General features: G+C 51.1%; 1 protein-coding gene across 1 annotated transcript in view; it reads right to left on the bottom strand.

Annotated features, from left to right (window-relative positions):
* Positions 1–309: 309 nt before the first annotated feature.
* Positions 310–10,906, bottom strand: part of ciita (class II, major histocompatibility complex, transactivator) — a 33,152-nt gene continuing 22,555 nt past the window's right edge. Inside the window, exons 11-14 of the mRNA XM_045219760.1 lie at positions 3,760–3,843; positions 2,210–2,293; positions 1,972–2,055; positions 310–1,371 (exon numbers count right to left, since the gene is read on the bottom strand). Of these exons, the coding sequence (XP_045075695.1) occupies positions 1,296–1,371; positions 1,972–2,055; positions 2,210–2,293; positions 3,760–3,843 (328 nt within the window). The 3' untranslated portion in view covers positions 310–1,295. The remainder of the gene's footprint in view (positions 1,372–1,971; positions 2,056–2,209; positions 2,294–3,759; positions 3,844–10,906) is intronic.

Raw genomic sequence — 10,906 nt, 5'->3', positions numbered from 1 at the left:
CCAGGAACACAGACAGAACAGTGGTGTCCAGGAACACAGACAGAACAGTGGTGTCCAGGAACACAGACAGAACAGTGGTGTCCAGGAACACAGACAGAACAGTGGTGTCCAGGAACACAGACAGAACAGTGGTGTCCAGGAACACAGACAGAACAGCATTGAATGAGAATTCTAGAATGGCCATCAACCTTCTTATGATTGGATAAAGGTCAGCCATTTTGGTCAGGGAGTTGTTCAACCATGGTTTGCCAGTGCTGTGATAAGATATTGTATAAAATAATGAATTTGAAGAATTTATCTGCACTGTAAGTTTGTTAGCTAGCTAGCCAGCCAGTTTCAGAGGAATGATTCCATTAATATGTCAAATTAACTGCCAATATGCCCATTCCATTTAAACAACGCATTCAATCCACAGCCATACCCTGTCTGAAATCAGTTAATGATAGGACTAAGACAAGTTGTAAAAGCAACAAGTACTGATATTGTGTCATATAATAGCACTCACAGCTTTCCAATAAAAAATTAAATTGTGATATTTGTGGTCTGTTTATATATATTTTAGAGGTTATTTATACAGCAAATGTGTATAAACCCCGTATAAACTGTATTTATAATTATATGACAATATTTTAGGTTGACAATAATTCTATCACACAATTTCTGATACATCACGTCTAACTTTTATTGTCCTGCATAGTAAAAATCAGGATTCTGCCTCTACTGCCATTCATACCAATTAGACTGGTTTGGATTTCTCCCTGACCAAGATGGCTGCCATTTTCACCCCAATTTCTGGAACCTTGAGGGTTTATGACAATGCCCCCTCTAGTCATTTAATAGGATCTCTATGCAGAACAGTGCATATAACCAATAGCAACCCTGAGAACAGCTTCAAGGGAAAGTTGGCTGAACCCCATAGACCGTGTTCTAGACCCCCTCTAGTCATTTAATAGGATCTCTATGCAGAACAGTGCATATAACCAATAGCAACCCTGAGAACAGCTTCAAGGGAAAGTTGGCTGAACCCCATAGACCGTGTTCTAGACCCCCTCTAGTCATTTAATAGGATCTCTATGTAGAACAGTGCATATAACCAATAGCAACCCTGAGAACAGCTTCAAGGGAAAGTTGGCTGAACCCCATAGACCGTGTTCTAGAGTGGGTTTGTTTCCCTATCCTTGATGGTAAGACACAGTTCTAGAACAGTTGTATATCAGAATCCTATTCAGAAAAAAATGTTCTCGGAGTGACTGTATCCTCTGGGGTTCTGTTAGAAACAACATTTGAACAATGTTCTAGAGCAGCTGAATCCGTGGGTCCTGTTGTTGCAGTCTCTCTAACACCCCGTAGGGAATACACGCGTTCCACATCCTGGAGAGAGAGAGAGGGGGAGAGAGAGGGGGAGAGAGAGAGGGCGAGAGAGAGGGAGAGAGAGGAGAGAGAGAGAGAGAGAGAGAGAGAGAGAGAGAGAGAGAGAGAGAGGGAGACAGAGAGGGGGGGGGGAGAGAGAGGAAGAGAGAGAGAGAGGGAGAGGGGAGGGGAGGGAGAGAGAGAGACACAGAGAGAGAGAGAGAGAGAGAATGAGCGAGAGACAGAGAGAGAGAGAGAGAGAGGGGGAGAGGGGAGGGGAGGGAGAGAGAGACACAGAGAGAGAGAGAGAGAGAGAGAGAGAGAGAGATAGGGAAGAGAGAGAGAGAGAGAGAGAGAGAGAGATAGGGAAGAGAGTGAGAGAGAGAGAGAGAGAGAGAGAGAGTGAAAGGGATTGAGACACAGAGCAAGGAACACACAGTGTAAAATTACGGGATTTGTTATTTACCGTGAAACCAGCCCTATGTTTTCATGTTTTCTTCTATTCTACAGTTATTGGAGTTCCTCCTATCTGTTATCATGATATGATTGTATTAGACTCTTGATCCATGGAGTTATTCCTATCTGTTATCATGATATGATTGTATTAGATGAGGGTCCTACCCCAGACTCTTGATCCACGGACAATCCCTCAGACTGGAAGCCAGACTCTGAGCTCCCAGGGCTGTGAACCTGTTGTACTTTACACTGCAGACAACATGGGGTGGGGGGGACACTGAGTCAGACCGTAGTAGTTCTGAACAGGAGTATTGACCACAGCTACTGATCCCATAGTCACGGTATCATACACACTGTATTACCGAAGTCATGTTTTGTTTTTTTAAAATGGTTTCAGACTTACTCCAGGTCGCTGAGTGATGTCATCTGAGGTAAAACAGCGGCCATACTGTCAGCACCCCCGTCTGATATCACATTACTGTACAGACTGGACAACAGACAGGATTAGACCATCGGATTACAGACTGGACAACAGACAGGATTAGACCATCAGATTACAGACTGGACAGGATTAGACCATCAGATTACAGACTGGACAATAGACAGGGTTAGACCATCAGATTACAGACTGGACAACAGACAGGATTAGACCATCAGATTACAGACTGGACAATAGACAGGATTAGACCATCAGATTACAGACTGGACAATAGACAGGATTAGACCATCAGATTACAGACTGGACAATAGACAGGATTAGACCATCAGATTACAGACTGGACAATAGACAGGATTAGACCATCAGATTACAGACTGGACAATAGACAGGATTAGACCATCAGATTACAGACTGGACAATAGACAGGATTAGACCATCAGATTACAGACTGGACAGGATTAGACCATCAGATTACAGACTGGACAACAGACAGGATTAGACCATCAGATTACAGACTGGACAATAGACAGGATTAGACCATCAGATTACAGACTGGACAATAGACAGGATTAGACCATCAGATTACAGACTGGACAACAGACAGGATTAGACCATCAGATTACAGACTGGACAATAGACAGGATTAGACCATCAGATTACAGACTGGACAATAGACAGGATTAGACCATCAGATTACAGACTGGACAATAGACAGGATTAGACCATCAGATTACAGACTGGACAATAGACAGGGTTAGACCATCAGATTACAGACTGGACAACAGACAGGATTAGACCATCAGATTACAGACTGGACAGGATTAGACCATCAGATTACAGACTGGACAATAGACAGGGATTAGACCATCAGATTACAGACTGGACAATAGACAGGATTAGACCATCAGATTACAGACTGGACAATAGACAGGATTAGACCATCAGATTACAGACTGGACAATAGACAGGATTAGACCATCAGATTACAGACTGGACAATAGACAGGATTAGACCATCAGATTACAGACTGGACAATAGACAGGATTAGACCATCAGATTACAGACTGGACAATAGACAGGATTAGACCATCAGATTACAGACTGGACAATAGACAGGGTTAGACCATCAGATTACAGACTGGACAGGATTAGACCATCAGATTACAGACTGGACAATAGACAGGATTAGACCATCAGATTACAGACTGGACAATAGACAGGGTTAGACCATCAGATTACAGACTGGACAATAGACAGGATTAGACCATCAGATTACAGACTGGACAGGATTAGACCATCAGATTACAGACTGGACAATAGACAGGATTAGACCATCAGATTACAGACTGGACAGGATTAGACCATCAGATTACAGACTGGACAATAGACAGGATTAGACCATCAGATTACAGACTGGACAATAGACAGGATTAGACCATCATTAGGTAGTGTGTGTGTGTGTGTGTGTGTGTGTGTGTGTGTGTGTGTGTGTGTGTGTGTGTGTGTGTGTATACCTGAGACAGTGCAGTGAGGGGAGGGTAGACAGGGCAGGAGCCAGTCTCTCTAGTCCATGGTCTCCTATACAGTTCTGAGACAGACTGAGAGAGGAGAGGGGAGGAGAGAGAGAGAGAGAGGAGAGGAGGGAGGAGAGAGGGAGAGGAGGAGGGGAGGAGAGAGGAGAGGAGGAGGAGGAGGGAGGAGAGGAGAGGAGGGAGAGAGAGGAGGAGGAGGAGAGGAGAAGAGAGAGGAGGGAGGAGAGGAGAAGAGAGGAGGAGAGGAGGAGAGAGAGAGGAGAGGAGAGGAGGAGGAGGAGAGGGAGAGGAGAGGAGAGGAGAGAGGAGAGGAGAGGAGAGGGAGAGGAGAGAGGAGAGGAGAGAGGAGGAGAGGAGAGGAGAGGGAGGAGGAGGAGAGGAGGAGGAGAGGAGAGAGGAGAGGAGGGAGGGGAGAGGAGAAGAGAGAGGAGGAGGAGGAGAGGAGAAGAGAGAGGGAGGGAGGAGAGGAGAGGAGGGAGGAGAGGGAGGAGGGGAGGAGAAGAGAGAGGGAGAGGAGAGAGAGAGGAGAGAGGAGGAGGAGGGGAGGAGAAGAGAGAGGAGGAGAGAGGAGAGGAGAGGAGAGGAGAGAGGAGGAGGAGAGGAGAGGAGAGAGAGGAGAGGAGAGGAGAGAGAAGAGAGAAGAGGAGGAGGAGGAGAGGAGAAGAGAGAGGAGGGGAGGAGAAGAGAGAGGAGGAGGAGGAGAGGAGAGAGAGGAGAGGAGAGGAGAGAGGGGAGGAGAAGAGAGAGGAGGGAGGAGGAGAGGGAGAGGAGAGAGGAGGAGGAGGAGGGAGGAGAAGAGAGAGGAGGGGAGGAGAAGAGAAGAGAGAGGAGAGAGGAGGAGAGGAGAAGAGAGAGGAGGAGGAGGAGAGGAGAAGAGAGAGGAGGGGAGGAGAGGAGAAGAGAGAGGAGGAGGAGAGGAGAAGAGAGAGGAAGGAGAGGAGAAGAGAGAGGAGGAGAGGAGAGGAGAAGAGAGAGGAGGAGGAGGAGGAGAGGGATCATAAACACTGTTCTCAAAAGCACAGTAACTGACTGAATGTTTTTGCTGATAGATATTATCTAGGGCAGTGGTCACCAACCTTTTCTGAGTCAAAATGCAAGCCGAGATCTACAGCTCATATTTTTTTAATAAAATAATTACAAAACATAAGACATTAACCAATTAAATACTGTTCTGTAGCAATGAGGTTTGTGCAGTAGGCTATAGGGCCAAAACATTATCACTGCATATTGGCTATGATTGAACTGCCCTGCCAATGTTGATCTTCTCAAGACTATTTTGAAATTTATAGAACAAAATGTGGTATATGATGACACTGGTAATAGATCATTTGTTGTATTACTTGTGAGGGAGGCACAGCTTAGTTAGCAGAATCATTTGCTGTTTTTTTTTACTGGACTGATGGTCAGTCTGAGGGGAGGGAGCAGCGGTGAGGCTGACTGATGGCCTGCATCTGATAGTCAGTCTGAGGGGAGGGAGAGAGCAGTGGTGAGGCTGACTGATGACCTGTATCTGATGGTCAGTCTGAGGGGAGGGAGGGAGCAGTGGTGAGGCTGACTGATGGCCTGCATCTGATAGTCAGTCTGAGGGGAGGAGAGAGCAGTGGTGAGGCTGACTGATGACCTGTATCTGATGGTCAGTCTGAGGGGAGGAGCAGTGGTGAGGCTGACTGATGACCTGTTTATGGTCAGTCTGAGGGGAGAGAGGAGCAGTGGTGAGGCTGACTGATGGCCTGCATCTGATAGTCAGTCTGAGGAGGGAGGGAGCAGTGGTGAGGCTGACTGATGGCCTGCATCTGATAGTCAGTCTGAGGGGAGGGAGGAGCAGCGGTGAGGCTGACTGATGACCTGTATCTGATGGTCAGTCTGAGGGGAGGGAGGGAGCAGCGGTGAGGCTGACTGATGACCTGTATCTGATGGTCAGTCTGAGGGGAGGGAGAGACAGTGGTGAGGCTGACTGATGGCCTGTATCTGATGGTCAGTCTGAGGGGAGGGAGAGAGCAGTGGTGAGGCTGACTGATGACCTGTATCTGATAGTCAGTCTGAGGGGAGGGAGCAGTGGTGAGGCTGACTGATGGCCTGCATCTGATAGTCAGTCTGAGGGAGGGAGAGAGCAGTGGTGAGGCTGACTGATGACCTGTATCTGATGGTCAGTCTGAGGGGAGGGAGAGAGCAGCGCTGAGGCTGACTGATGACCTGATGGTCAGTCTGAGGGGAGGGAGAGAGCAGCGGTGAGGCTGACTGATGACCTGATGGTCAGTCTGAGGGAGAGGTGAGGCTGCTGATGACCTGATGGTCAGTCTGAGGGGAGGGAGCAGCGGTGAGGCTGACTGATGACCTGTATCTGATGGTCAGTCTGAGGGGAGGGAGAGAGCAGCGGTGAGGCTGACTGATGACCTGATGGTCAGTCTGAGGGGAGGGAGCAGTGGTGAGGCTGACTGATGACCTGTATCTGATGGTCAGTCTGAGGGGAGGGAGAGAGCAGTGGTGAGGCTGACTGATGACCTGTATCTGATGGTCAGTCTGAGGGGAGGGAGGGAGCAGCGGTGAGGCTGACTGATGGCCTGATGGTCAGTCTGAGGGGAGGGAGCAGCGGTGAGGCTGACTGATGACCTGTATCTGATGGTCAGTCTGAGGGAGAGAGAGAGCAGTGGTGAGGCTGACTGATGACCTGTATCTGATGGTCAGTCTGAGGGGAGGGAGGGAGCAGTGGTGAGGCTGACTGATGGCCTGTATGGTCAGTCTGAGGGAGGGAGAGAGGGAGCAGTGGTGAGGCTGACTGATGACCTGTATCTGATAGTCAGTCTGAGGGGAGGGAGCAGTGGTGAGGCTGACTGATGGCCTGATGGTCAGTCTGAGGGGAGGGAGAGAGGGAGCAGTGGTGAGGCTGACTGATGGCCTGCATCTGATAGTCAGTCTGAGGGGAGGGAGCAGTGGTGAGGCTGACTGATGGCCTGATGGTCAGTCTGAGGGGAGGGGAGAGGGAGCAGTGGTGAGGCTGACTGATGGCCTGCATCTGATAGTCAGTCTGAGGGGAGGGAGCAGTGGTGAGGCTGACTGATGGCCTGCATCTGATAGTCAGTCTGAGGGGAGGGAGAGAGCAGTGGTGAGGCTGACTGATGGCCTGCATCTGATAGTCAGTCTGAGGGGAGGGAGAGAGCAGTGGTGAGGCTGACTGATGGCCTGCATCTGATAGTCAGTCTGAGGGGAGGGAGGGAGCAGTGGTGAGGCTGACTGATGGCCTGATGGTCAGTCTGAGGGGGAGAGAGCAGCGGTGAGGCTGACTGATGACCTGTATCTGATGGTCAGTCTGAGGGGAGGGAGGGAGCAGCGGTGAGGCTGACTGATGACCTGTATCTGATGGTCAGTCTGAGGGGAGGGAGAGAGCAGTGGTGAGGCTGACTGATGGCCTGCATCTGATGGTCAGTCTGAGGGGAGGGAGGGAGCAGCGGTGAGGCTGACTGATGACCTGTATCTGATAGTCAGTCTGAGGGGAGGGAGGGAGCAGCGGTGAGGCTGACTGATGGCCTGATGGTCAGTCTGAGGGGAGGGAGCAGCGGTGAGGCTGACTGATGACCTGTATCTGATGGTCAGTCTGAGGGGAGGAGAGAGCAGCGGTGAGGCTGACTGATGACCTGTATCTGATAGTCAGTCTGAGGGGAGGGAGAGAGCAGTGGTGAGGCTGACTGATGGCCTGTATCTGATGGTCAGTCTGAGGGGAGGGAGAGAGCAGTGGTGAGGCTGACTGATGACCTGATGGTCAGTCTGAGGGGAGAGAGCAGTGGTGAGGCTGACTGATGACCTGTATCTGATGGTCAGTCTGAGGGGAGGGAGAGAGCAGTGGTGAGGCTGACTGATGGCCTGTATCTGATGGTCAGTCTGAGGGGAGAGAGCAGTGGTGAGGCTGACTGATGACCTGTATCTGATGGTCAGTCTGAGGGGAGGGAGGGAGCAGCGGTGAGGCTGACTGATGGCCTGTATCTGATGGTCAGTCTGAGGGGAGGGAGCAGTGGTGAGGCTGACTGATGACCTGTATCTGATGGTCAGTCTGAGGGGAGGGAGAGAGCAGTGGTGAGGCTGACTGATGGCCTGCATCTGATGGTCAGTCTGAGGGGAGGGAGGGAGCAGTGGTGAGGCTGACTGATGGCCTGATGGTCAGTCTGAGGGGAGGGAGCAGCGGTGAGGCTGACTGATGACCTGTATCTGATGGTCAGTCTGAGGGGGAGGGAGAGAGCAGCGGTGAGGCTGACTGATGACCTGTATCTGATGGTCAGTCTGAGGGGAGGGAGAGAGCAGTGGTGAGGCTGACTGATGGCCTGCATCTGATGGTCAGTCTGAGGGGAGGGAGGGAGCAGCGGTGAGGCTGACTGATGACCTGTATCTGATAGTCAGTCTGAGGGGAGGGAGGGAGCAGCGGTGAGGCTGACTGATGGCCTGATGGTCAGTCTGAGGGGAGGGAGCAGCGGTGAGGCTGACTGATGGCCTGTATCTGATGGTCAGTCTGAGGGGAGAGAGGAGCAGCGGTGAGGCTGACTGATGACCTGTATCTGATAGTCAGTCTGAGGAGGGAGAGAGCAGTGGTGAGGCTGACTGATGGCCTGTATCTGATGGTCAGTCTGAGGGAGGGAGAGAGCAGTGGTGAGGCTGACTGATGACCTGATGGTCAGTCTGAGGGGAGGGAGAGAGCAGTGGTGAGGCTGACTGATGACCTGTATCTGATGGTCAGTCTGAGGGGAGGGAGAGCAGTGGTGAGGCTGACTGATGACCTGTATCTGATGGTCAGTCTGAGGGGAGGGAGGCAGCGGTGAGGCTGACTGATGACCTGTATCTGATGGTCAGTCTGAGGGAGGGAGAGAGCAGTGGTGAGGCTGACTGATGACCTGCATGGTCAGTCTGAGGGAGGGAGAGAGCAGTGGTGAGGCTGACTGATGACCTGCATCTGATGGTCAGTCTGAGGGGAGGGAGGGAGCAGTGGTGAGGCTGACTGATGACCTGATCTGATAGTCAGTCTGAGGGGAGGGAGAGAGCAGTGGTGAGGCTGACTGATGACCTGTATCTGATGGTCAGTCTGAGGGAGGGAGAGAGCAGTGGTGAGGCTGACTGATGACCTGTATCTGATGGTCAGTCTGAGGGGAGGGAGAGAGCAGTGGTGAGGCTGACTGATGGCCTGTATCTGATGGTCAGTCTGAGGGGAGGGAGAGAGCAGTGGTGAGGCTGACTGATGACCTGTATCTGATGGTCAGTCTGAGGGGAGGGAGCAGTGGTGAGGCTGACTGATGACCTGTATCTGATGGTCAGTCTGAGGGGAGGGGAGAGACAGTGGTGAGGCTGACTGATGACCTGTATCTGATAGTCAGTCTGAGGGGGAGAGAGGGAGCAGTGGTGAGGCTGACTGATGACCTGTATCTGATGGTCAGTCTGAGGGGAGGGAGAGACAGTGGTGAGGCTGACTGATGACCTGTATCTGATGGTCAGTCTGAGGGGAGAGAGAGAGCAGTGGTGAGGCTGACTGATGACCTGCATCTGATGGTCAGTCTGAGGGGAGGGAGGGAGCAGCGGTGAGGCTGACTGATGACCTGCATCTGATAGTCAGTCTGAGGGGAGGGAGAGAGCAGCGGTGAGGCTGACTGATGACCTGCATCTGATGGTCAGTCTGAGGGGAGGGAGAGAGCAGCGGTGAGGCTGACTGATGACCTGCATCTGATAGTCAGTCTGAGGGGAGGGAGGGAGCAGCGGTGAGGCTGACTGATGGCCTGCATCTGATAGTCAGTCTGAGGGGAGGGAGAGAGCAGCGGTGAGGCTGACTGATGACCTGCATCTGATAGTCAGTCTGAGGAGAGAGAGAGCAGCGGTGAGGCTGACTGATGACCTGCATCTGATAGTCAGTCTGAGGGGAGAGAGGGAGCAGCGGTGAGGCTGACTGATGACCTGCATCTGATAGTCAGTCTGAGGGGAGGGAGGGAGCAGCGATGAGGCTGCCTCTCACCCGACTCTCCGTCCCTCCTCTCTCCCTCCCTCCGCTGAGAAAAGGGGACACAGTCTTCCAGCTGATGGCGAAACTCAAGTCACACTGCATTCATTTCTGCCTCATGCATCAATTCATGCTGTTACTCCTTATGACCAGTGAAAGTGAAATATTCCTCGACATTAAAAGACCCAAGCCACTAATAATAACAACGCAAGCTTATCGGAACACGTTGCTGTACTCATTCATTACGGCTGCAGTGCTGGTTGTAGCGTGAGTGGAAGTTGGGTGAATGTGTATTTTTTTTTGTCTTATAAAGGTGTTGAACAAAGTGTTGACAGTGCTGTATAACAACTTAAACATTAACTTACTCATAAAAACAGCAGCTCTTTGCTGTATTCGTTGTGTCTCGCTCTAGTCGTGGTTTTAAACGTTTTAAAATGTCACAGTTTCAACTTTGCTGTGCGTTCGAGGCTTCTTCTTTTTACAGTCTATGACTCGAGGAAACTGCAGACACGGTGATATGACTGGTTGGTGACCGCTGATCTAGGGAGTAGAGAGCTCTATGATCTGACCGGTTGGTGACCTCTGATCTAGGAAGTAGAGAGCTCTGTGATCGACAGGTTGGGAGACCGCTGATCTAGGGAGTAGAGAGCTCTGTGATCGACAGGTTGGTGACCGCTGATCTAGGGAGTAGAGAGCTCTGTGATCGACAGGTTGGTGACCACTGATCTAGGGAGTAGAGAGCTCTGTGATCGACAGGTTGGGAAACCACTGATCTAGGGAGTAGAGAGCTCTGTGATCGACAGGTTGGGAGACCGCTGATCTAGGGAGTAGAGAGCTCTGTGATCGACAGGTTGGGAGACCGCTGATCTAGGGAGTAGAGAGCTCTGTGATCGACAGGTTGGTGACCGCTGATCTAGGGAGTAGAGAGCTCTGTGATCTGACAGGTTGGTCACCGCTGATCTAGGGAGTAGAGAGCTCTGTGATCGACAGGTTGGTGACCACTGATCTAGGGAGTAGAGAGCTCTGTGATCGACAGGTTGGGAGACCCCTGATCTAGGAAGTAGAGAGCTCTGTGATCGACAGGTTGGGTGACCACTGATCTAGGGAGTAGAGAGCTCTGTGATCGACAGGTTGGGAGACCACTGATCTAGGGAGTAGAGA

The sequence above is a fragment of the Coregonus clupeaformis genome, unplaced genomic scaffold, assembly GCF_020615455.1.
Source record: "Coregonus clupeaformis isolate EN_2021a unplaced genomic scaffold, ASM2061545v1 scaf2712, whole genome shotgun sequence".
Taxonomy (NCBI): domain Eukaryota; kingdom Metazoa; phylum Chordata; class Actinopteri; order Salmoniformes; family Salmonidae; genus Coregonus; species Coregonus clupeaformis.
This window is presented reverse-complemented; position numbering and strand designations above follow the sequence as displayed.